This window comes from Plecotus auritus (genome assembly GCF_963455305.1).
Source record: "Plecotus auritus genome assembly, chromosome: 9".
Taxonomy (NCBI): Eukaryota; Metazoa; Chordata; class Mammalia; order Chiroptera; family Vespertilionidae; genus Plecotus; species Plecotus auritus.
Genome location: NC_137783.1, coordinates 46,711,764 through 46,737,905, shown reverse-complemented (window position 1 = coordinate 46,737,905; position 26,142 = coordinate 46,711,764). Strand labels below are relative to the sequence as shown.

Sequence of the window (26,142 nt, the reverse complement as noted above, 5' to 3'; positions counted from 1 at the left end):
ACAGCTGTGTTTAAAGTCCACCTCTGGGGAGCAGAGATTGGGTGTTCCTGATAATCCCTTTCCCAGTCCTGCCTGACATCAGGCCTAGGGCCTGTGCACCTGGGCTTCCTGGGACTGTGGCTGGGGTTCGAGAAGGGACCTCGGCACCTACCTGGCTGCAGGATGAAGCTGGCCACCAGCTCCTTGATTCTGTGGCTGAGCCTGGGGGGTGGCCTGGCACAGAGCGACACCAGCCCTGACGCAGAGGAGTCCTATTCCGAATGGGGCCTCCGGCACATCCGGGGCAGCTTTGAGTCTGTCAACGACTACTTCGATTCCTTTCTGGAGCTGCTGGGAGGGAAGAATGGGGTATGTCAGTACCGGTGCCGATACGGTGAGTGCACTGTTTCTCCTCCTGTAGAGACTCTTGCCGGTAGACCTGTGAGCAGCTGCGCAGGGTCACAGCCAGTCATGAACTTTTTTTCGCTGTCATTCACTTCTTGGGTAGGCTTGCCAGACTCAGCAAGTGAAAATATAAGACACCCAGTGAAATCTGAATCTCAAACAACAAATAATGTGTTGGTACATTTGAAATATTTGGGGCCCACTTATACTGGCAAGTTATTGGCCATTTTAATGGGTTTGCTGTGAGGCGGTCCTTCGGGAAAAGGCCGCATGGGCGGGAGGAAGAACCTGAGAGCTGTTTGAGAATTCCTAGGATGAAAACGAAGCTGAACTTTCAGAGAAAACTTGGCGGGGAAGAGGGGTTGTGGTGAAGCAGGTTCCTAAGTCACTCTGTGCTAAGCCTGGAATGGGTTTCCCCTGGTGCTGCTCACACCTTCCTCCCAGGTAGTCAGTCTCTGATGGGCTCACCTTGCTGACTCCTGGGCAGCACTGGGAAAGCTCACTGCCGGCTGCCGCTGCCGCTGCCGCTGCCCACCTGGGATCCGGCCTGGTGCCGGGTGTAGGGCTGTGAACGGGTGGGAGCCTCAGGTCCAAAGAGGAGACCTGGGGCCAGTTCTTCCTTCAGGCCCTGGAAGCCCAGGTAATGGGGGCAGAATGCGGGCCCTGGACCTCGCAGCTGAGAGGCAGGGGTAATGCAAATGCAAACGTTTTCACAAGTATACACAGTCTCATATAGCACTGGCCCTAGGGTTTCATGTACCAAAGGTTTCATCGTGGGGTTAGAGATGAAAATGGAGAGCCAGCGGAGCCGAGCAGGAAAGCACTTGAGAAATGTTTTCTCCAAACAGTCCCCAGAGAGCTCAGCTTTGAGAGAGACTCGGGGAGCTCCACACTTGTAGACTCCCCCAGGCTCCCTCTCTCCCCTTTTACCTTGGGGCGGGGCGGGTGGGCAGGGGCTGACTAGGAGGCAGTGGGAAACCATCGTGCCAGAACCAGAAGTTTTGCGACATAGAATTTTAAATGTACGGATGGATATGGTGAAAAAGGAACCTGTGTTTTTCTCTGTGAAGATGCCGCGGGGTGAAAAGCCTGGTCTATGCCAGGACCACCTGAACCCCTGGCCTTGGCTTTGTGCGAGGCGGGAGGACAGAAGCAGAGGCGCCCTGTCCCTGGCCTCTCCTCACCTAGTGTGCACCAAGGGGGCAGGAAAGGGGTTCGCTCACTGCAGATACCAACACAGGTGCGCGTTCCCTTCCAAGAGGCAACGAGACTTAGATCCCTGGGTCAGCAAGTAGATGAGAGCAGGAATCTCTTTTAGGAAAACAAGAGTCAAACCCTCTTCTTCCTTCCCCAGCAACACAGTGTTAAAAGATTTCAGCAACTTTTGGTTGCAAGCCTCTACCTGGGCAAGTGAGTGTCCGCAGCTCTTAGTGGGGGATGGGAATAGTCAACAGAGAGAGTGCAGGAAGGCAAACAACTCCACTCCGTCTGCAGGACAGAGGGGCCTGACAAACACAGGGGAAACGGGGTAAGCCTTGTTACCTTTGGAAATCAGCGCAGAGGAGAACCTGGATGCTGTGCCCACCCCGTACAAATATCTTCTTGAGCTGATTGTGACAAGCTCTCTTTAGAACAGAGAGCACCTAGTAAGGAACTGGGTGTGTGTGTCTTCAGTTTGCTTTCGGATACACCTCTTTGCCGAGCGTTTCCCTTCCCTCTTAAAGCAGTGGTTCTCAAACTCACCTGGGCTTTTAAATCCTTTCAACAGACTGCTAGGCCCCCACCCCTCCTGCTTCTGATTTGTTGCTTTGGAGTGGCCGGAAAATTGCATTTCTAAGGGTTCCCAGGTGATCCCAATGCTGCTGGTCCATGGACCACACTTCGAAAGAAAGAACTGCCTTAAAGGCTGCAATCTTTTGCCAGAAAGAACAATTTAGTGACAATTAATCTTCAAGAAAAAATTTTTCTATTTTATAAGTACTTACCACGATCAGGCATACCTCAGAGATATTGCAGGTTCCTTTCCATACCACAGCAATAAAGCAAGTTTCGCAATAAAACCCGCTGTAATCTTTTTGCTGGTGGCGGGTCTTGCGTTCAATTTGTAAAAAGCACAACATCCGTGAAGCACAATAAAGCTACGCGCAATGAAACGAGGTGTGCCCGTACTTAAAACAAGGTTCCCTACCTCAGCCCTGCACTTAGAATCACCTGGAGTGGGGGGAGGGGCGCTTTAAAAACCCCTGCCACCCAAACCAATTAAATCAGAATCTCCATAGAAGACATAAGTATTTTTAACATTTCCCAGGTGATTACAAAGTGCAGCCAAGGTTTGGAGCACAAGGTCTGGAGGTCATTCTTGGAGAACTTCAGCCCGTAGGTTGTTCAGACACATAAAGTTGTGTTTGTACCCTGGTAGCCTACAATAATGTGTCAACATTGCTTTTCACACTTCTTATATCTACAACATTTATTTTCATGTCAGCACCCAAAGTCTGGCCAAAGGATCGGGCTATAAATAGTACAAGGAGATTCAGAACATGGTATCAACAGCATGGAGAGCAGCCGCTGACATAAGGCGTCTGCACTGGGTGCTCAAGATCCCCTCTCCTGCCCCAGAGATTCTGACTCAGTAGGTCTGTGGTGGAGCCTGGCCCTGCACAGGTGGTCCTTGAACTAGACTTAGCTAAATACCAGTAATGGAAAAATCATGGGTTTGAATTGGGCGGGGTTGGTGGTGGGGAGCGGCGGCAGGGGGCGGGGGAGGTTGGAGTTGGGTAATCTCATTGCTGGTGACCTTGCGCAAGTTACCTAATGCTCAACCTTTGTTTTCTCATGTTTATAAGTAATGTTAATAATACCTACTTTGTAAGGTTGTTGAAGAATTAAAGAGAATAAACATAAAGAATTAGTGCCATGTAGGGCGCATGACATGCACCAAACACATTTTATAGATGTTATGAGAAAGACGGTCTGGTGAACAGGTAGGTTACTGTGCATTCAGGTGCTTCCAGTTCTCTTTCAACATTAAAATACAAAACTCAGAAACCCCCTGGCTGGACAACAGCTTCTCAGGGTCAGGAAGAAATCATCTCCTGATTTAAGTTTCTGTGTCTTTAGGAAGGTCTCGGTGTCTTATGAATCATGGTGGAAGGTACTGTCCACACTGCCACACTCGGGTAAAAGGACTTGATGAATTTCTTCTTGGGTTTCGTTCTAAGGAAAAAAGTTCTCTCAATATCAGTCTTTTTTTTCATTTACAGCTACTGATTTAGAGGCAAAGTTGTTCTCATGCTGGGGTGACCAGTTGTCCCGGTGTGCTGGGGACTGAGGGAAGAGTCTGGGGTCCCTGGGGTGTGGGACTTTTGGTACTAACCCAGGGGCAGTCCCAGGCAAACTAGGTCAAGTTGGTCACTTCACCTCATGCAGTAACTTACTCTGCTTTAGCAACTGAAACAGAATGTATTGCTTCAATAAAACTGTCCCAGTTCTGCTTTGTTCCCTGATGTGTCGCATCTGCGTGTTTCTTGCCACACATTTCAAATGCGTCAGCCTCCTTGGGAGACCTGAGGGAGGGAGGCACAGAGCTGCTTCTGCAGGAACCGGCGGGCGCGGGGCGGGGAGAATGGACACACCCTCAGGGAAGACGGAACCCTTGACCTGGGTAAGGAAGCCCCAGACGGTTTACTGCTCTTCTCAGTGACAAACTGAGAGAAGGCTGGGCCCAGGAGGCGCGTGCACAGCTGCGGGCAGAACAGGAGCTTCACGGCTAACTCTCCGAAATTGCTCTCATTTTTAAGTGTTTTACTTATTTTCTGGCATTTTACTTTATTCAGAAGTTTTTAATTTTCATAACGTCGTTTGTCTGTCTTTTTATGTTTTCTGAAGTTGTTGTCTTGCTTAGAAAACCATTCTCTCATCAAGATTATAAGAAAGTTCTGCTATTTTTTCTGAGGAAGCAGGCATAGCCAATAGGTAGTGAGTGTTGCTATGTTCCAATAAAACATTTTAATGGACATTACAATTTGAATTTAATCTCATTTTCATGTCACAAAATACTATCCTTGTTTTGACTCCGCCCCCCCCATCATTAAAAAATATAAAAACCATTTTGGCTGGCAGACTATACAAAAGCCGGCCATGAACTGGACGTGAGCCATGTTTGCCAGCCTATAAACTATAGGATCAGGTTGTCAGCCTCCCATTCCAATAAACAGCCAAAACCAGAAAAATCAACTTGTATGTTATTAATGCCTGGTCTCAAAACATCAAACTGTAAGGACTCAACACAACTCCAAACGACTCAAATTATAACTTGAGGATGTAGTAAGTTATTGCAGCTTAGATTCAAACCATCCATTTTTTTCTTTGAACTTGGACTTCAAGCTTCATTCCTAAATAGAATTTCTGCAGCTATCACAAATATTAAACACAATGAAAATAACCTTCATCAGTAGCAGGCCAGTTAGGAAGTGACCAGAGTTGGTGTTTCATTATCTTTCAAACCGGGAGCTCAGAGTTTTTTATTCCGTAAATTCTCAAGTGCAAAAAAGGCAGAAGGATCCCAGAAAACCACACGGAGTCTGCTGCAAAAGCCCTTTATCAACAAAATTATTAAAAAGCTAATTTTACCATCAAATTGAGACATTTGTTTTTTCATTCAATTTTTTCCTGGTTTCTTTAAGGTTGGTATATGTAGGACATTTGTAAAAGAACAATCCAAAGAAAAAATAAAATCATTGTAATCTCACCTCCAAGATTAAGTGCACATTTGATGTCACCTCCAAGATTAAATACACATGACAGTATGATTATTTTTTCTTAAGTGTAATTTGATTACTAATATTATTTAATACTCTTCACGCATTCCCCCACTCCCAGAGCTACACACACACACACACACACACTCACAGTTGTCAATGAAAAATTATCTTTCTCAAAACCTTTGAAAAGTAATGCAGGAATTATGGGTGGGCTGGCGGACTCCATCAACATGTACAGCACCTCTCCATTACAAATAAGAAACACTGAGTAGCCCCAGCCGGTTTGGCTCAGTGGATAGAGCGTCGGCCTGCGGACTCAAGGATCCCAGGTTTGATCTGGTCAAGGGCATGTATATATATAATGTATATATATACCGAGTAAAAATAAAACACTTAAAAAAGTACACACTCAAACCAGAATGAAATAAAGGGAACCTCTCAAGTTCCAGAAATAAAGAGAAAACACAAAGGCAAAGTGGTGAGCTGGCTGCGCTCTGGCCCTTGGGTTTCCAGGGGCTGAGGAGTCAGTGTTAATGCTCAGGTAAAGAGAGGAAAAGTAACTTCACTTTTCCCAAGAAGTTGGAACTGGACAGTTTGCATAAAGCTTAGAGCCTGGCGGGCTGCCCACTCTGTTTAAAAAAGATTAGAACACCTCTATCCATATTCCAAGGAAGTAGCAAGGATGCTTTCCATTCGCCCAGGCCTAGGGCTTGAAGGACAAATAACACTAAACATTCGCTACTCCAAGCATATTCTATACACAGGTAAGGAATCCAGAAATTAACATGAAGTATCTTGAGACTGCTACAGCCACGGCAAAAATAGTTGAGGAACTACTCTGTGGTATACAATGCAGGGCACAGGAATCTTTTAGAAAAACAGCCCCTCTGAAGAGACACATGTGAAAAAATAATCCACCATAGTGAGAGTTAGTAGACATTTAAAAATGAGAGACTTAGGCCCTGGCTGGTATGGCTCAGTTGGTTGGAGCATCATCCTATACACCAAAAGGTTGGGGGTTTGATCCCCAGTTAGGGCACATTTGGGAGGCAACTGATTGATGTCTCTCTCTCTCTCTCCCTCCTTCCCTTCTCTCTCTAAAATCAATAAAAAACATATCATTGGGTGAGGATAAATAAAAACATAAAAATAACATAATATATATAAACTAGAGGCCTGGTGCATGAATTTGTGCATGGGTGGGGTCCCTTGACCTGGCTGGTGATCGGGGCCAATTGGGGCCGTCTCGCCCAGTCCCTGTTGGGGCCGATCGGGACTGGCCAGCTGGGGGAGGGACCGTGGGAGGTTGGCCAGCCATGGGAGGTTGGCTGTTGGAGCTTACTGACCACCAGGGGGCAGCTCCTCTGTTGAGCGTCTGGTAGTCAGTGTGCATCATAGGGACCAGTCGACTGGTTGTTTGGTCATTCGGTTGCTTAGGCTTTTATATATATAGACTAGAGACCCGGTGCACGAAATTCGTGCAGGGGGTTTGTCCCTCAGCCCAGCCTGCACTCTCTCCAATCTGGGACCCCTCGAGGGATGTCTGGCTGCCTGTTTAGGCCCGATGGTCAAACCCACCTGGTTCAGGCCTAAATGGGCAGTCGGACATCCCTCTCACAATCCAGGACTGCAGGCTCCCAACTGCTCACTTGCCTGCCTTCCTGATTGCTCCTAATCACTTCTGCCTGCCAGCCTGATCACCTCCTAACCACTCCCCTGCCAGTCTGATTTATGCCTAACTGCTCCCCTGCCAGCCTGTTTGCCCCTAACTGCCCTCCCCTGCAGGCCTGGTACATCCCAACTGCTCTCCTCTGCAGGCCTAGGTCGCTCCCAACTGACCTTCCCTGCAGGCCCAGTCACCCCCAACTTCCCTCCTCTGCCAGCCTGGTCACTCCTAACTGCCTTCCCCTGCAGGCTTGATCGCCCCCAACTGCCCTCCCTTGCAGGCCTGGTCCCTCCCAACTGCCCTCCCCTGTTGGCCATCTTGTGGTGGCCATCTTGTGTCCACATGGGGGCAGGATCTTTGACCACATGGGGGCAGCCATCTTGTGTGTTGGAGTTATGGTCAATCTGCATATTACTCTTTTATTAGATAGGATAGAGGTCTGGTGCACAGGTGGGGGCCAGCTGGTTTGTCCTGAAGGGTGTCCTGGATCAGGGTGGGGATTCCCTTGGGGCGTGGGGCGACCTGGGCAAGGGGCCTGTGGTGGTTTGCAGGCCTGCCATGCCCCCTGGTGACCCAAGCGGAGGCCCTGGTATCTGGGGTTTATTTATCATCTACAATTGAAACTTTGTAGCCTGGAACAGAGCCAAGCCTTCTGTTTGCTCTGTGGCAGCAGCCATTTCTGTTGGGATTTATGTATCTTCTATAATTGAAACTTTGTAGCCTTAAGCAGAGGCCAAGGCAGGCCAGGGCTGCAGAAGCTTGGCTTCCTCCATCACCGGGGGCAACCCTAGCCTCCTGCTCTTTCCAGCTCTGTGGCTGCCGCCATTTTTGTTGGGATTTATTTATCTTCTATAATTGAAACTTTGTAGCCTGGAGTGGAGGCCTGGGCCAGCAAGGGCAGGCGGAAAGCTTGGCTTCCTCCATTGCCGGGGAAACCCAAGCCTTTCTCCTGCTCTCTGTGGCTGCAGCCATCTTGGTTGGGTTTATTTGCATATTCGCTCCTGATTGGCTTGTGGGCATGGCTTGTGGGCGTGGTTTGTGGTGTAGCGGAGGTACGGTCAATTTGCATATTCTTTTATTAGATAGGATAATATAAACAAGAATATTTGAAATTATTAAAGAAATAAAAAGGAATAGAAAACATAATAAAAAGAACTCAATGAAGCCCAGCCGTTGTGGTTCAGTGGTTGGGCATTGGCCTGTGAACTCGGAGGTTATGGTTCAATTTCAAGTCAGGGCACATGTCTGAATTGTGGCTCGATCCCCAGCAGGGGTTGGGGTGTGTATGTGTGTGCAGTAGGCAGCCAATTGTTGTTTTGCTCTCATTGATGTTTTTATCTCTCTCACTCCCTTCCTCTCTCTAAAATCGGTAAAAATATATTTAAGAAAGAGAAAAAACTCAATGAAAATGAATACACAGATTTAAAAGAAGAATTCTAAGAAATGAAACTTATAGTCATTGAAAGAAAAAACTCAGTGAATGAGTTAAACAGCAGGTTAGAGAGAATTAGGGAAATGATAAATAGACTTGGTGAAGTTAATAAAAAATTAGTACAGAGAGAGAAAAATATCTATATATATAAAAGTCTAGTATGCAAAGTGTCCCCTCAGGAGTTCAACTGGGAGTTCGATCGCTCACAATGACATGTGCTGACCACCAGGGGGCAGCACGGAATGAAGGAAGGCCCCAGCTGGCAGCTGACAGCCAGGGAAGGAAGGCCCTGGCCAGCAGCCGGAAGGCCCCAATCGCATGAATTTCGTGCACCAGGCCTCTAGTATAAAATATAAAAGAGAGTTTAAGACCATGGTCGGCAAACTGCGGCTCGCGAGCCACATGCAGCTCTTTGGCACCTTGAGTGTGACTCTTCTACAAAATACCACGGCCTGCGTGAGTCTATTTTAAAGAAGTGGCGTTAGAAGAAGTTTAAGTTTAAAAAATTTGGCTCTCAAAAGAAATTTCAATTGTTGTACTGTTGATATTTGGCTCTGTTGACTAATGAGTTTGCTGACCACTGGTTTAAGATATATAAAGTATAAGATTAAAAAGATTCACCATTCAGTAATAAGAGGCCCAGAAGGAGAAACTAGAGAGAATCCTATATAATAAAAGCCCAGCAACCGAATGGCAGAATGACCAGAATGACTGGTCAACCAGTCACTATGATGCGCACTGACCACCAGGGGGCAGATGCTCAATGCAGAAGCTGCCCCCTGGTGGTCAGTGCGCTCCCACGGTGGGAGCAGCCACTCAGAGGGTGGGTCCACAGCCGCTCGGCTGACCGGGACGAGCAGCGCTCCCACAGCAGCCGATCCCCACAGGCCACGCCCCCCACCAGTGCACGAATCCCGTGCACCGGGCCTCTGGTGAGGAAAATAAAATACAGTAAAACCCTCGATTTTGCAGACTTTGATTTAATGGACTTTGGATTTAATAAACAAAATTTTTCATCCGTATGTCATATGTGAAAATTAATTTAAAAATGCCTTTAACCAAGATTTGCTCATAATTAAATTAACAGGTTATTTTTTATGTTATTAATCAAATTTTAGTGAATAGGCGATATGTTAGAAAAAACACTATAGTAATTTTGCTGATATAAATAAATATTACATGTCTACAACTATAGTCTACATATTTAAATCCAAGAGTCACCGCTTGTAAACAATGTTGGTGGAATGATTAGCATGTGCTCACACTGCCTCTCTCGTAGTAATTGGTTCTATTGTCATGTGGCGTTGCGTTACTTTCTGCAGCAGTTTTAACATATTCCAGGGACATTCTGATATAGGCCCAGCCACCCACAGCCATGTACACTTATTTGCTTGTGGTGATTGGTGAATGCACCCATTTACTAGACCTGTTCAGTATAAATTTAAAATTACAGTAAGACATATAGAATACTTTTCTGTGAAATTAAACTTTTCAGACATACTTACTTGTAATTACACAAATGTGTCTACATAAGTAAAAACATGTAAAATAATTTGTCAATTTTTTAACATATGCATTTGGAAAAATTACTTCATTATATAATGGACTTTCAGCTTTAATCAACACCCCCCTCTCCTGAATTAGTCTGTTATAGCGAGGCTTTATTGTATTCAGACAATGGCTGTGGATTCTCCAAAGGTCAAAGAAACCCGAATCTTCAGATTGTTCAGAGCAGGATAAGGATTACACTTCACATCTAGGAGTGAAACGGTGAGGATGTGGAGAAATTGGAACCCTTGTGCATTGCAGATGGGAGTGTAAATGATGCAGCTACTGAAGAAAACAGGCTGCCACCATTGAAGAAAAACCTCATTTCCATTGCCCACCTTTGCAACTAGGTGTTGCCATTTGATTAAGGTCTGGGGAGAAAGGAAGAAAGAGAAAGTGATGTGTGTAACATTCTGGAGTGTGTTTACTCAAGAGGCAGGCTGTGATCCTCTACTTCCTTCTTCCATGTGATGCTTATAATAGGAAGATGTTGGCTGAAGCTCCGTCTTGGACCGTGAGAGTCAGGGCTTCATTCTAGGGCTGGTAGAGCAGGAAGCTAGAAGCAGCCTGGGATCCAGAAAAGCACAGATTTACTGTACCAGCCTTACGGTCCTCCGGGGTTTTATGAGATGTCCTCTATTGTGTAAGCATCTGAATAGTCCAGTGTGTCGGAGAGATAATAGATACACAGAGAAAATTATAACACTATTGAAGGACATAAAGGAGGACTAAGTAAATGGAAAGCTATACTATGCCCATGTTTGGGAAGACAGAACATTCTAAGAAAGTCAGCTGTCTCCAAATTAATCTATAAATTCAATGTATGTTCAAGCAAAATTCTGACAATCTCTTATAGAATGTACTAATTCATATGCAAGAGTGAAGGGCCAAGAATAATCAAGACGCCCTGACTGGTTTGGCTCAGTGGAGAGAGCATCGGCCTGCAAACTAAAGGGTCCTGGTTTCGATTCCGGTCAAGGGCACGTGCCTGGGTTGCGGGCTCAATCCCCAGTGAGGGGCGTGCAGGAAGCAGCCGGTCAATGATTCTCTCTCATCATTGATGTTCCCATCTCCCTCTTCCTCTCCTTTCCTCTCTAAAATAATAATTAAAAAAAGAATAATCAAGACAATTTTGGGCTTTAAAGCATAGATTTAGTCTTTAAAAATTAAAACAGGAAAATGGGGGCAAAGGGGCTTCAACTATACTTGCAACATTAATTAAGCAGAAAATATACTTATGGAAAGTTTGGTAATGTAACCTTTATTATGTTTATGTAATGGGTTCATGGGTGTTTTTTTCCCTCTGACCTTTCTTCAGTTTTGAAATTTCATAATAAAAACAATAATTAAAATAAAGAAAATAGAAATGTCAGGTACCTCGCTCCGAGGATTAATTCTTAGCTTATTTCCTCAGTCTTATGCTATATCTTGTCCTAAAAAGAGGCAAAGGAACGTGGAGGAAGAACATGAGTTTTGGAGAAAAACAGAAAATCTGGATTTACATCCTACTTCCCCCACTTACTATATGACTTAAGCCAGTGGTTGGCCAACTGCGGCTTGTGAGCCACATGCGGCTCACGAGCCGTGGTTTGCCGCTCTGTTGACTAATGAGTTTGCCGACCACTGACTTAAGCAAGTCACGCAGCCTCTCCACCCCATTTTCTTATCCAGATAATAGATAAAAATACTCACTGGAGATGACTGTCCTGAGTTCACCTCAGGTCAAGGTTATCTTTATGATGCATGACTACCATTGAGACAACTGACAAAGAATCCTGGCACGTATTTGCAAGATCATAAAATAACTCAAAAGCTATGTAGGAGGAACCAAGAAATTAAAAGTTTTTCAGATAATTTCTGCTTAATTCTATGATAGTAATGCCTAAATAGGGTGTTTTCTTTGTCCTCTGGGCAATAATGGTTTGTCTACATTTATAGAATTTTGCAAAGTTCCATTCGGGTTATTCTGGGAAAAACTTTGCGGTACTGTTACAATTCTGATTCCTGACTGTGTATGGTTGTGTTTCCCTTTTTCTGTGTGAGGAGTGTGGCCGTACAGTGGGTAGGGGAGTAAGAAATCTTGAGTTTCAGTTCGGTTTTGCCAAGGACCTTATCTTCAAGGTCATGCACTTAAGAAACATTAGAAATTCTTTGAGATTGGGAGAAAAATGCCAAACTGGCCTGAGGGTTAGTACTCTTTTAGGACATCATTCTCATTATTACCATCACCACCACCTAATTTGGATGTGAATATCTGCTGAGGAACAATGACTTTCAAAGGAAAAACCGAATGCGCTTTTAGATAATTTTTATTTCACGAATGTTTCCAAATGCTTAATTTCTAAATATTTCTTCCTGCTTCTTCCCCTTCTCTCTCTGCTAGGGAAGGCTCCAATGCCCAGACCTCTCTACAAGCCGCAGGAGCCCAATGGCTGCAGCTCCTACTTCCTGGGTCTCAAGGTACCAGAAAGTGTATGTACCACCACCATTGTCTTCCCTGCGGACCGGTTTAACAAGGCACATTCCAGAGTTATCGCCGATGGAAGTGACCGCTTATAGAATACCGTTGGGCAATGTGATTGAGTATTTTAAATTGGATACAGAGGAAAGGAGATAATTTTTAAAAGAAGTATTTGACTTCCTTTTGTCAGAGGCAGCTGCCCCTCAGAGAAGCCCTTGTAAAGTGAACTTTGAAATCACCATTGCAAACATCAGCTGAGCTTCAGAGGATCAAACAGAACTAAATATGAAATAGATCTGAGAAGTTTGACTTAATTAGAGAGCTTCTCCAGTGCTGTGTGGAGCCAGCTGGGACTGACCAGTGAGAGCTGTCTGCTGTGGTGTTGTCAGGACTTCTCATGCCAAATCAGCTGCGTTTGGAGTATTAACATCCTAGAACTCTGCAAATGCGCCCCTAACCCCCAACCTCCAAGAAAAACCTCCATACACACCTCCAGTCACTGGCTAAACATTTATCATCACACTGTAGACCATTTCTCAAACTGCAGGTCTCCCCTGAAAATAAGTTATAAATTAATTTCTTTTAAGACTTCTTTAGAAAAGAGGTCCTATGTAAAATGTAGGTACAGGGATTTCATATCTGAACTGTGATTTTTGACTTGTATCTTAACCAGGCTCAACTTCACTTTTCTGATGATTCAAAAGATTTTACTTTGTAATAATTTTCTAAGCAGCATAATGTTTATTCTAAGATCCTGCTCACCCATGGGGCATTTTTATGCAAATTGGAAAGAGGTCCTCTTTCCTCAAGACAGTTTTCTTCCATTTGTCAGAAATTTATCTTATACTAGAGGCCGGGGGCATGAAATTTGAGCACGGGGGGGGGGGGGGGGGGAGGGGAGGGGTCCCTGGGCCTGGCTGGTGATCAGGGCCGATTGGTGATCAGGGCCGATTGGGGCCTTCTGGCTGCCAGCTGGGGCCTCCCTTCATTCTGCGCCGCCCCCTGGTAGTTAGCACACGTCATAGCGAGCGATCGAACTCCCAGTTTCTCAGTCGAACTCCTGAGGGGACACTTTGTATATTAGCCTTTTATATATATAGATACTGATTTTGTTAGAAAAGGAAACTTGACTGTAATTGGCTAGCCATTTTGTAATAAATATGATGTCTTGTGGAAGATATGACCCTCTTAGATCTGACCCTCTTGTGCCTTGAACAACCTGCACAGCTGAATGTCAAGCCTTGTCCACAATAAGCAGAATGTGTATGGATGCAGAAGAAAGACAATAATTTCAAATAATAAAAGGTGGAGCAAAAGTAGGTTTACAGTTGTTCATATGGAAAATAATACAATAGTTCATAAATAATAACAAAAGAATAAACTCTATGTTTTGGGTGCCTATTTTTGCCCTACTCTGCATTTACATAGAAAAACCACCTATTTTTGGCCAATATATTTTACTTGATATCAATTTAGTAGTTATGGAATGCACCATATTTTGGAAGTAATGTCATTTTGTTTGCTGACATTAAAAACTAGTCCAAGAATTTCCAATTGAATTGAATTGAATGATAGCCACTATACTCATCTAATTCTCAGTTACCTCTGTTGTGATATATTTGTAGTTTTAGAGGTGAGGTGCAAGCAAAGTAGTTTACTTCAGGTATCAGATAATGGAATTTACCCAGAATTGCAGAGTCCAGGCCTTTGCTGAGTCTAATAATGAGTTAGAGGACCTCTTAATGTTGCTTAAAAGGGCATTTTAAACTGCCAGACTCCGTATTCTGCTTTAAGTGGCCTTGGAATAAAAGTTTAAATGAGAGAACACTTACAGAGACCTAAGGGGAAAGGACCTATAATCACTGACTATAATTCCCCAACCATGCCCTGAAGCCAGATTTTCACAGATTCCATCCAAGTCCAAGTATATATATATAATCAGAAAAATTGCAAAAGATTCTTAGATGCTCTATCTACATCTAGACCCACCCTCTTCCCATCTATTTTTTTTTTTTATTGATTGATGTGTAAGAAAGAAAGAGAGAGAGGGAGAGAGAGAGAGAGAGAAACATTAATTTGTGGTTTCATTTATTACTTCTTGTATGCACCCTGATGGGGGATCAAACCTGCAACCCTGGTGTATCAGGATGATGCTCTAACCAACTGAACTACTTGGCCAGGACCTATTCCCATCTATTTTTTACACCGTAAAACAATTACTCTTATTTGATCACTCTTTGTACCAAGTCCCTTCCTTGCTCAAGAGTGTTTATCAAATCTAACTAGTTACTTTGGAAGTCAAGGTCATTTATCAACTTACTCTTCTCTCTAAGGCAAAATTTTTTTAAAATTTATTTTTTATTGATTTCAGAAAGAAAGGAAGAGGGAGAGAGAGATAGAAACATCAATGATGAGAGAGAATAATTAATTGGCTACCTCTTGTACACCCCCGCCCCCCACTGGGGATCGAGTCTGCAACCCAGGCATGCGCCCTTGACTGGAATCAAACCCGGGACCCTTCAGTCCACAGGCCGATGCTCTATCCACTGAGCCAAACCAGCTAGGGCTCTGAGGAAAACTTTTTATATGTATGTATTTCTCTAGAAAGACTCTTGAAAGACTAAACAAACAAATTCACTCACAATATGATTTCCTCATTATTTCCTTTCGTTACCTGCTATGTTCTAAGGCTACCCTTAGTTCTGTTAACCCTCTCTTCATCTTCTTTCAAAATCCTCTAAAAAATTCCCATTTTATTACTTTGCAGATGGCATTCTATGAATTTACTGAGTTTATGCCACATTTACAATGGCTCCTAGGACGCTTATAAACGTATGTCCGGGTGTGCATTAGATATTGCCGTTTGACCAGAGTCTCCTTGTGGTCAGGAACTCTGTGTCCTATACCTGACTCTGCTCCCCAACATGTACAGACACACACCCATTAACACAGCACTGTATGGGGAGGGTCTCTGATAAGTGCAGGTGCCCTATTGATGAACTAAGGCTTTAGTTTTCATAATTCTGAGCCTTGGGATCCTTTGCTTAAACAAAATCTCATATAAGTTTTAGTTGAATTTGGATGTTTTGAAACTCTGCTTTCTGGACTGGCGTTCTGATTTCTATTTTCATCACCATAGTGACCTGTGAATTAACAAGTAAATTGTGATTGAAATTTAGCATCCTGACTATCAACCTGCTGTATTCTCTCAAGTCACTGGTGTTTCTCAGTTGATCTGAAAGTGTAGCAGGAATTTGAGGACTGGCTCGCCAAGTACATGGGCAAGGTTGCCTGAGGTCCTCGGTCTAAACGTGGCATTTCTCCCCTCTCTTTCCCCAGATGGACTTGGGCATTCCAGCAATGACCAAGTGCTGCAACCAGCTGGATGCCTGTTATGACACCTGCGGTGCCAACAAGTATCGCTGTGATGCAAAATTCCGATGGTGCCTCCACTCTATCTGCTCTGACCTTAAGCGAAGTCTGGGCTTCGTCTCCAACGTGGCAAGTAGGTATCTTAAGGGCATCTGCCTCTGAGCAGGAAGTTTGGTCCTGTTTTCACAGAGACATGCAGCCAGAGCCCCTTTACTCACAGAGGCCATTAAAGCTCCCTGAACCTTTGGAACACTGAGCAATGCACAGGCCGAGGGGAGGGTGCCGGCACTCTTGGCTGAAGTTCTTGCTGTCCTGCCCAGGAGCTGCTGGCGCCACTCCTGATGGACAGCGCCACACCAACGCCTTCCCAGAGATATAAAAATGTATCCTTTAAGACTGGAGAAAGAGTTGCCCAGTTGGCTGTAGTTACCCATTCCACTGTTAAATCACTTGCCATATAAGGAGTTATTTTGTATAGGACCACTTGGTTTGGCTATTATTTTGTTCTCAGTCAGGGAAATCATTAAAAAAAAATTTTTGTGTAAAGGTCTACATATGCTTGAGGATAGTTATTTTTAAAAAATATATTTTTATTGCTTTCAGAGAGGAAAGGAGAGAGAGATAGAAATATCAATGATGAGAGAAATATTAATCGACTGCCTCCTGCACCCCCCCTCCCTATTGGGGATGGAGCCCACAACCCAGGCATGTACCCTGACCTGGAATCAACTGTGACCTCCTGGTTCATACATAGGTCAAGGCTCAACCACTGAGCCACACTGGCTGGGAGAGGATAGTTGATTTTTTTAAACAGCTATTTAGCTATCTAATTTCTAGCACTGATTCTGTAATTTCCTTTTCCTAATTCATTTTAGGAAAAGTTTTAATCCCTTAGTTTCTGAAGCCAGAAAATCACATCCAGGTATTAGCATTATATATTTTTAGATAGTGATGTTTGAAAGTCAGGCATATAAAGAGCTGACTATATGCCACAGGGATGGGAAAATCTTGGATCTTGTTGAAAGGTTCATGTCTAGGGTGCAGTCCTAAAGTGAATCTGTGAGGGCTTGAAAATATGGGTAATTGCTTGGGCCCTGCAAAAGGGAGCATCCCCCCATCTGTACCTACAAAGGGTGAGGAAGTACCTGCTGTGAATCTAGGGTCAGGTCAGGTTACTTCCTTCAAGCAATGTCCTATTGATTCTTTTCCTCAAATATCTCTTTGGTAACTTGCCTGGTTACTGCAAATTAACTCAATCTCTGGGTCCCATCAAATTTATTCTCCCCAAAGGGACCAGATATATTTTTATACCACAAAAATCTGGTCACCTTCCTTTTCATTAAGAGTAAATCCAAGCTCCTTAGTATGACATACATACCAGGGTACGTTCACCGCCAGCCTACCTCTTCAGCACCAACTTGCTTATTTCTGATTTCTCTCCTGACTCCTGCCATTCCCAACTACTTGGGTTGATGGTCCATATCTTTCTGTTTCTGCAGTTCCCGCTGCTTGGAACACTCTTATAATTCATATTTTATTGTTGTTCAAACAGTTTTATCAATGGTGAAAAGCTGAAAGCTTTTCCTCTAAAATTAGGAACAAGTCACGGATACCCACTCTCACCACTTGTATCCAACATAGTATTGGGAATCCTAGCCAGAAAAATTAGGTCAGAAGAAGAAATAAAAGCCATCCAAGTAGGGATGGAAGACCTAAAACTGTCACCATTTCAGGTGACATTATATATAGAAAACCCTAAAGACTTCTCCAAAAAACTGTTAGAACTAATAAATAATTCAGTCAAGTTGCAGGATACAAAATTAATATACAAAAATCTGTTGCACTTCTATATACTAATAAGAAACTATCAGAAATATAATTTTTTAAAAAACCATTTATAATTGCATCAAAATAATAAAATACCTAGGAATAGATTTAATCAAGGAGGTGAAAGACCTATATACTGAAAACTATAAGACTTCGATGAAAAAAATTGAAGAAGACACAAATAAATGGAAAGATAGTTCATGCTCATGGATTGGAAGAATTAATGAATTGTTAAAAATGTCCATGGCCCTGGTTGGGTAGCTCAGTTGGTTAAAGTGTCATCCCTATACACCAAGGTTGTGGTTCGATCCCTGGTCAGGGCATATACAAGAAGCAATGAATGAATGCATTGATGGGAATGGAGCAACAGATCAATCTCTCTCTCTCTCTCTCTCTCTCTCTCTCTCTCTCAAATCAATAAACTTTTTGTCATTGTTAATCATCATTAGAGGATATTTTTCCATTGATTTTTTTAGAGAGTGTGCAAGGGAGGAGGAGAAACACACAGAGAGAAACATCAATGTGAGAGAGACACATTGATTGGCTGCTTCCCAATCAGGCCAGGAATCGAGCCTGCAACCGAGGTACTTGCCCTTAACCTGAATCGAACCTGAGACCCTTCAGTCCATTGGTCGACACTCTATTCACTGAGCCAAAGCAGCTAGGGCTCAATAAACTTTTTAAAATGTCCATACTACCCAAAGGAGTCTATAGATTTAATTCAGTCCCTATCAAAATTCCAAGAGATATGAGACCCTTCCATAATAATCCTTACCCACAAAGGGATAGAGACCCTGACTGTGAGCTCCCATACCATAGTGGGGTAACTTCCATTATGGTGTAGTGTGACTCTGTGTTTACCTATCTAGCCTATCCCCCTCTTTGTCCAAACTGTGAGATCCTTGAGTTGAGATCCCTTTGGTTTCTGTGTCCCTGATGCCTTAGAGTGGCTGGCCAACATACCCAACAGGCACACTTGATTTTTCAACGAGTAAATGGTTAAAATTGAATGATACACTTGAACAGGGAAAGCTACAGGAAACAGTGTTATCTGAGCAAGTATTCTGCAAAAATGGTAAATTTGCCATGGAGTGAGCATAGTGGTATAGAAGATGCTGATTGCTAATCATGGTTTTGACCTGGAGACCCATAAAAAGAGGGCACCCCAAAATGTATTATTATTTTATTGATTGATTTTTAGAGAGAGAGAGAAACATCAATTTTTTGTTCCACTTATTTATGCATTCATTGGTTGATTCTTGTATGTGCCCTGACTAGGGATCAAATCCACAACCCTGGCCTATTGGGACGATGCTCTAACCAACTGAGCTACTTGGCCCAAAATGTATTCTGCTCTACTAGATTGGATAGAAGCTTTTCTGGAAAAAAAAACAAAAACAACAAAACCAACCCAAACTCCTTTTAAATGTATGCTTTTCCTTTGAATTCTGTATTCAGATTATTGTCTCTACTTTCCTCTGGGTATCATGTCAATCTTGGAGCTACATTGACTCGTTAAAATTACTCATGCTACTTGGGGGCAGTTCTATGTATTAACCTTTCTGTTTCTCTACATCTTTTTCAAGTAGCATGTGATTCTCTGGCTGATACCGTGTTTAATACTGTATGGACCTTGGGCTGCCGACCCTTTATGAACAGTCAACGGGCAGCCTGCATCTGCGCAGAAGAGGAGAAAGAAGAGTTATAGGGAAGAGGTGTTTCCTTTTTGGTTTTGAGTTGACACCACGGCTGTCAGTCTCGGAGATGGTAGTGTGGCAGATGTGTCTCATCCTTTCTTCCAAGAGTTTGGATACCACCAAGCAGGAGAAAGGAGATAGTCTACAGCTGAAAAGCGAGTCCCATCCTTTGAGGATAATTGGAAAAAAGACGTGGAGTGAACTGAAGGCTACTCGTCGCTTTAACACTGGTCCCTCCAACCAAGACACATTTGCCTGGAAATTCAGTTCTTAACTTAAAGACTAAAATAAAGACTAACTACTGGGATTCTTGGACTTGATCATTCTATTCACAAGTGAAATTTTGGAGAGTCCAGCCATTTGGGAGGCAATGACTTTCCTCTGGTCCATGTTTCAGTTGCCAGTAAGCATCTCACATATAATAAAGTGTACTTTTTAGAAAATTTGAAAAGAGATGAATGAATCTCATTATCACCAACACGCTTCCTTTTCACTTAGAAGAAAACAGAACCAACTTGGTAAGTTCCCTCAATGATACGTTATTCCCGCTGGTGCTGAAGAGATCAGAACTGGTGGGCAGAGGCTTACCTGATCAAAGTCACGGAGGTGGAGATCAGGTGGAGTTTGGTCTCTGAGGTTCCATTTTTTTCATTCAGTCACCTATTCTTGTTGATACCCCCAAGTACTAGGTGGTCTCCGTGTCGTATGAAGGTCTGAGGAGCACTGGATAAAAACTGCCACTAAAAATAACTTGAAAAAGCCCCTAAAATCTGAGGGGCAGGAGAGACAAATGGCCATTCCCCGAAGAGTGGTTCTCAGCCCCGACGGCAAGTTAGAATCACCTGAGGAGCACTAGCAACAGAGCCTCTGGGGTGGTATCTACAGACAGGCACACCTTTCATTGCGCTTGGCTTTCTTGCCCTTCAGAGGTGTTGCATTTTTTACAAATTGAAGGCAAGACCTTCCACCAGAAAAAAGATCATGACTCGCTTTGTTGTGACACTTGGTTTATTGTCGTGGTCTGGAAGCAGACTGGAAATATCTCTGAGGTTTGCCTGTACTGGTGATTTATAAAGTGACTCTGATGCCCCGTGAGGACTGAGGGCCACCAAGGTCAGGGACTGGCAAATGAAAGCCCGTGGACTGAATCAGGCCCGGCACCTGCTGCTGTGAAGTGTTACTGGAACATAACCATGCCCACGTGTGTTCATGGCTGCTCCCGGGCTGCGAGAGCAGAGCTGTGGCAGAGATGGCATGGCCCAGAAAGCCTAAAGCGGTTATCATGAGGCCCTTACAGAAAAGTTCAGCAAACCCCTGATGGAGTTCACTCTCCTTTCCTTGCCTTTTGTTAATTTCACTGGTTCCATTAAGAATTGTTGATTGCAGCCATTTCTAAAAAGAAAAAGAAGAAAAGTTGTTTTCTGATCTTAGGTAAACCCATAAAATTAATTGGCTTACTAGGAAATTGGATTTAACTGCAGATAAAATTTATCTCTGTGGTTTATTTCAATAAAATTAATTAAGCACCGACAAAATAGAGTATGGTATAATTTTATACCTTTTTCTATTCACTTATCAGTCTGAGGGCACAGAATGCCAAATAACAGGGCATATGACACCACATTTTAATTTTGTCTAAAGTTGTCATTGAACCACCTAAATGCATGTTAATGAATTTAATAACATTTATTAATTGAAGATATTTCTTAAGACAACATAAAAATGTCAAAAGAAAATATTGTGCAAGAGAAAAACCAAATAGTATTTTTTAGTACACACTTATATGGATAAACTTCTGAATCCCCAGTAACTATTCTGTATTTGAATTGAAATTTCAGGGTATAATATTATTTACATATTTAAGGAATCATTGGGTATTTAAGTCATCGTTTCAAGCAACTATTTAATTTTTTTAAGTTCTTAATTTGAAATGTCATGCCCAACTTCTGATTTCACTGCATCCTATAAAAGGTGATGTACTGTAGAAAAGAGATGGGGGGTCGGGGGAGCTGCCATCTGTGTGGGCAGCATAGCTTTTGACCTTGGGAGGATGAAGCCCTAACAGGGTCAGGTCGGACAGCAGTGAGCCGACCTCTCCCGACCTTCGGGCCAGATCAGAGGGAGTCCGTCCTGGGAGTCTGTCTAAAGTTTAGACTCTAAACCCACAGCATGATGTTTAAAGAAGGGCAGTGATCTAGCGTGTTGACTGATGTCCTCAGAGGTCATGGGGAGAAGTTCCAACCAGGCGGGCAGCCGGAAGCCAGGGCTGGGCGTTCCGCGTCCTAGTCCTCCCAGTCGATGCGGATTGGGCCGCCTGTCAGCATCTGGCCCTGCAGACCGGCTGCTGCGTCCTCTCCTCGGGCCGCCCGCCGCGCTCTCCGGTGGCAGCCCTGGGCGCAGCGGGAGCGCTCCTCCAGCCTGCCGCAGACCAGCACCCGGCAGTGCAGGAACACTTCCTGGAAAGGCCGTGCCGTAATGAACAAAAACAACGGTCACAGCGAGCCCAGACACTATACCAAATATTTCATATATGTTATCTCATGTCATCTAAACAACAACCCTTTGAGGTGGATGTGATCATGACCATTTTGCAGATGAGGAAACTGAGAGAGGTTAGGGAAGTTGCCCAAATTCACACACTTAGTAATGCGGCAGACACACAGAGTCCTGTGGGAGACTGAGAACACCACATGCATAATTCATGCACTTGAGTAGGGCCAGGAGAGAGCAACACCTAGTAACGTCAACATCTTCATTCCTCACATCAGAGTGAGGAATAACATCAGCTCCCAGGCACTGCTGTGTAAGGTTGGTCCTTCCTCCAGCTTCCTCCTGCAAGTGACTTTCCAAGCACGCTGCCTAGCGGAGGAGGGAGACCAGGACTAGCCATCATAGTGCGCCCCCCACCCCCCGCCGCCCCGCCTGCCTCCAGTGATGCAGCTGGGAAGGACATCAATGCACTTGTGGAAAAGATCATTGGTCTCTGAAACTTTTTGTTGAAATGTTTCAACAACTCTATTCAAACAAAAATCTTCCACCTTACCCTATTATAGATAGCCGCTTATAACCTCTATAGCCATGTATGTACATTTAAAAAATGTAGCATTTTCAACATGCATGTAAATTGTTATGACAAGTCTTTTCATGTCTCCCTTTCATATAGTTCCATATTTCTATACCACTTCAATAACTACTTAACACTGTGCTAATTGATATACTGCAGCCCTGTTTGTTTGTTTGTTTGGGGGCTTTTTTTTTCACTCTCCTTATACAAAGCTCTATAAACATATCCAACAAGTCTTGTTTTTCTTCTTTTGCTTGCTTGTTTTTGAAAAATTGTCAGAATTGGAATTTTTAGGAAAAAGAACATGATTATTTTATGGTTATTATTAAATATTGTCAGGTAACGTTCCAGAAAGTGTACCAATTTATAAGGCCACTGCATACTTTTTATAATTTAGCATGTTGTGATTTATAATTTTTATACATTAACTAGAGGCCTGGTGCACAAAATTCGTGCATGGGGGCGGTGTCCCCTCAGCCCAGCCTGCACCCTCTCCAATCCGGGACCCCTTGGGGGATGTCCGACTGCTGGTTTAGGCTGATTTAGGGGATCGGGTCTAAACCAGCAGTCGGACATCCCTCTCATAATCTGAGACCACTGGCTCCTAACTGCTGGAGGGGGGATGTCCGACTGCCAGTTTAGGCCCAATCCCCTAAACCAGCCTGGTTGCCCCTAGCTGCTCCCCCGCTCCCCCCCGCCCTGCTGGCCTGGTTGCCCCTCACTGCCCCCCTCTGCCGGCCTGGTCACCCCCAACTGTCCCCCCCCCCCCCCCCGCTGGCCTGGTCATCCCACGCAGCCTACTGTTCATTCGTTTGGTTGTCCCTCACTAACCCCCTTGCTGGCCTGGTTGCCCCATGCAGCCTGCTGTTCAGTTGTTTGGTCGTCCCTCACTAACCCCCCTGCTGGCCTTGTCACCCCAGGCAGCCTGCTGTTCAGTTGTTACTGCAAGGGCGACTTGACCAATTTGTATATTACCCTTTTATTAGTATAGATATGTATTAATAGAGTCTTATAATGGTTTTAATTGGCATTTTAAGTACTACTTTCACTGAATATTTCACTGTTCGTGTTTTCTGTGAATTTCCTGTGCATATTTTTTGCCATGTGACCACCACACAGGCTTTTTCACCCATACCTGCCCACAAGGATTTAAAACTGTGATCATCTAGTACTTTCTTTGAACAAACAAAGCTATTTTATTGGGAGGGGCAGATAATTATGACATTCATGAAGGTGCTAAGCTTCTAGATGGCCAACTTTACAGCATTTTTCATAGAGGTAATGCAGATTATAACTGTGGCTCAAAGAATGTCACCAAGATGGGATATTAAGAGGGAAGGCTCAGGTAGTGGGTTGGTAGGTGGGGTTCAGCTTACCTTGTGGTCTTTGCCCACAAACTTGAAGACTGGGACCTGGAAGTGCTTTGCTAGGTGATCCCGTGATGTGTACTGCTTCACTGAGTCATCTGAAACACAGCTGAAAGTAGGGTAGGGTGGCACGTAAGACCTGATTGCTTAGGCAGAGGTGGAAAATCAATCCAGGCCAGCGGGTTTGGTCCAAGGAGAGGGAAACTGGGTGGAGGAGGCTGGGCTGCACTCAAGCTTTTTGAGAATGAAGGAAAAAGGAAATTCCCTTCAGACCCAGCCCTGCTCATTAGCACTGTCTGTCCCATCTGTCATTCACTGTACCCACAAACTGGGCACAAGGACCTCCTGTTAAGTCAGTGTATTTGAAGTATTAGCAACAGCAACAGTATTTATTTCAAAGGTACCTTTTGTATTTTCATCCGTAATATGTTGCAGGAATTCTGCATTCCCATACTTTATTATTGGTTTGAGAAGGCCTTTCTTTAGATTTCATAAATATTTATGAATACCTAATAGATAGTCACCCCTGAAGGGAATTCAAGGGTGAGCCAACCCCAATTCATGCATCAAAGAGCTGCATAAAGATCCAAGTTTCTTAGAGAAAAAATAACTGGTTCTATTGGGGAAAAGTCATTCACTTCCAAATTGTTTTAATTCTTCTTCCCAAATTTAATACTAAGTTGTAGCTTGGCAGGGTTTTGGGGTTTTAATCTTAGATCTACTGCTTAAAGTGAACTCCTAGGCTCACCTCAGCATTAGCTGGGGGAAAATAAGTATTATGGATTCTCCAGTTTGAGGCCAAGGTTTAGCATTACGAACCTTTTCTCCTTAAAGATGGAAGGCGAAGGGTCACACTTGTATTATCTTTTCCATTATGAAGTCTAAATGAACTTTCTTTTTATAAGTACCTTTTTCTTTTTATGGATACCTAATAGTGCCTGTCTACCAGGCCAGGGGAAAAGTGGGGAAAACCAGATAGAAAAGCCTGTGAAACTGGATGCCTGCTCCTTGTGCTAATAGGCCACTTTCTAGGAATTGCTAATTGCCCTTTCAATACAGTAAAAAATCCAATAAAATTGTTTAAAAATAAGGCATTTTGACTTGTATTTCTATTACTATCTTATTCCTCTGAATTGAAGAGGACCTAAACGCATAATGAGTTTCTATTATTTCTTGTGTTAATTTTCATTTTTCTTAGGTGAAATTAATTTTTATCATCTTCTAATTATGTTCTATGATAAATTCTATTGCACATCTAATCTGTGCAATACACTCTGCTGGGTGCTGCAGAGGACATAAAGATGAATAATATAGTCTATGAAATCAAGAGCTTATAGTCCAATATTTATTATAATAATGTAACAATATTAAAATGGCATTTTCACTAAGTGTTTCAGCATTTTCAAATTTTCTTTATCTGAAAGTGGTAGGGGCTGGGAAATTGGGAATAAAAAGATAAAATAAAGGCCCTGGCCAGGTAGCTCAGTTGGTTAGAGTATTGTCCTGATACATCAAAGGTTACGGTTTCGATCCCTGGTCAAGGCACATACAAAAATCAACCAATGAAGGCATAAATAAGTGGAACAACAAATCAGTGTTTCTCTGTGTCTCTCTCCCTTCCTCTCTCTCTCTCAAATCAATTATAAAAATAAAATAAAATAGCCCTGGCCGGTGTTCTTAGTGGTTAGAGCATCAGCCTGCACACTGAAGGGTCACAAGTTTGATTCCCAGTCAAGAGCACGTTCCTGGGTTGCAGGCTCACTCTCCACTCCTTGTTGGGGTGTGTGCAAGAGGCAACCAGTTGATTGGCTCTCTCACGTTGATGTTTCTTTCTCTCTCCCCTCTCTAGCCCCATTCTCTTTGAAAAAAAAAAAAAGCAATGGAAAAATATATATCCTCAGGTGAGAATTAACCAAAAAAACAAACAAAAAATAAAAATGAATTGAGATGTATTTACAGTGTAAATATACACTAGATTTCAAAGACTTAGCAGTCTAAGTAAAATAATTACTAATAGAGTTTTATTGATTAGATGTTGAAATGGTAATATTTTGGAGAAACTTGGTTGAATAAAATATACTATTAAATTTAAAAATAAATAAAAATACTATACTTTTTCTTTAAAAGAGAAAATGAGGCAGAAAGAGCTGTTTCTGGGTAACACATTGCAAACTAAGACCCAGGACAAATTCTGGCTCTTGATTTGGTGTTTACTGTGATTAGACAATGCTAGTCCTATCAGCTTTAAGTTCACCTGCTAAAAGAAAGGCCAATGATATATGACAATCCAAAGAAACTGGTCATCCAAAAGTTGCCCAATATTTGATTTTGGAATTCAATAGATTTCTTTTTCTAGAGATTAATTTTCTAATTCTACTTTCCTAGGCTGGTATGAAATTATTTTGCATTCTCAGAGCATATATCAACTCTAACTAGAGGGAGGTGAGTCATGTGTTAAATATCTGGGGAAACCAGCCTCATTTAAATTTAAGCGAAGGACAATGAATCATCAATTTATAAGTGTTACATTATGTTTATTTAAGGGCTCTGCACTATTATTA

General features: G+C 43.3%; 2 protein-coding genes across 6 annotated transcripts in view; one reads left to right on the top strand and one right to left on the bottom strand.

Annotated features, from left to right (window-relative positions):
• Positions 1 to 20,681, top strand: PLA2G12B (phospholipase A2 group XIIB). 3 transcript variants are annotated; one of them, XM_080642571.1, is made up of 4 exons: positions 1 to 373; positions 12,177 to 12,265; positions 15,594 to 15,759; positions 19,043 to 20,681. In XM_080642571.1, exons 1-4 carry the CDS (start codon positions 163 to 165, stop codon positions 19,159 to 19,161), a joined length of 585 nt encoding a protein of 194 aa, XP_080498697.1. In that variant the 5' UTR covers positions 1 to 162; the 3' UTR covers positions 19,162 to 20,681. The 3 variants fall into 3 exon arrangements, with proteins under 3 accessions (XP_080498697.1, XP_080498699.1, XP_080498698.1); XM_080642573.1 differs by having other exon boundaries at positions 40 to 373; positions 15,594 to 15,763; positions 19,043 to 20,679; XM_080642572.1 differs by having other exon boundaries at positions 71 to 373; positions 12,177 to 12,253; positions 19,043 to 20,680.
• Positions 20,146 to 26,142, bottom strand: part of OIT3 (oncoprotein induced transcript 3) — a 27,442-nt gene continuing 21,445 nt past the window's right edge. Inside the window, exons 8-10 of one of the 3 annotated variants that reach the window (XM_080642570.1) lie at positions 23,591 to 23,690; positions 21,393 to 21,606; positions 20,146 to 20,542 (exon numbers count right to left, since the gene is read on the bottom strand). In XM_080642570.1, coding sequence (XP_080498696.1) covers positions 21,433 to 21,606; positions 23,591 to 23,690 — 274 coding nt within the window. In that variant the 3' untranslated portion in view covers positions 20,146 to 20,542; positions 21,393 to 21,432. Of the gene's footprint in view, positions 21,607 to 23,590; positions 23,691 to 26,142 lie in introns of all 3 variants that reach the window. The other 2 variants (XR_013959103.1, XM_080642569.1) reach the window with 2 other exon arrangements.

Coding starts and splice junctions, on each gene's coding strand:
- PLA2G12B (XM_080642571.1), top strand. CDS start 163: ATGAAGCTGGCCACCAGCTCCTTGATTCTGTGGCTGAGCCTGGGGGGT. Junction 374..12,176: donor TCAGTACCGGTGCCGATACG/GTGAGTGCACTG, acceptor TCTCTCTGCTAG/GGAAGGCTCCAATGCCCAGA. Junction 12,266..15,593: donor GTCTCAAGGTACCAGAAAGT/GTATGTACCACC, acceptor CTCTTTCCCCAG/ATGGACTTGGGCATTCCAGC.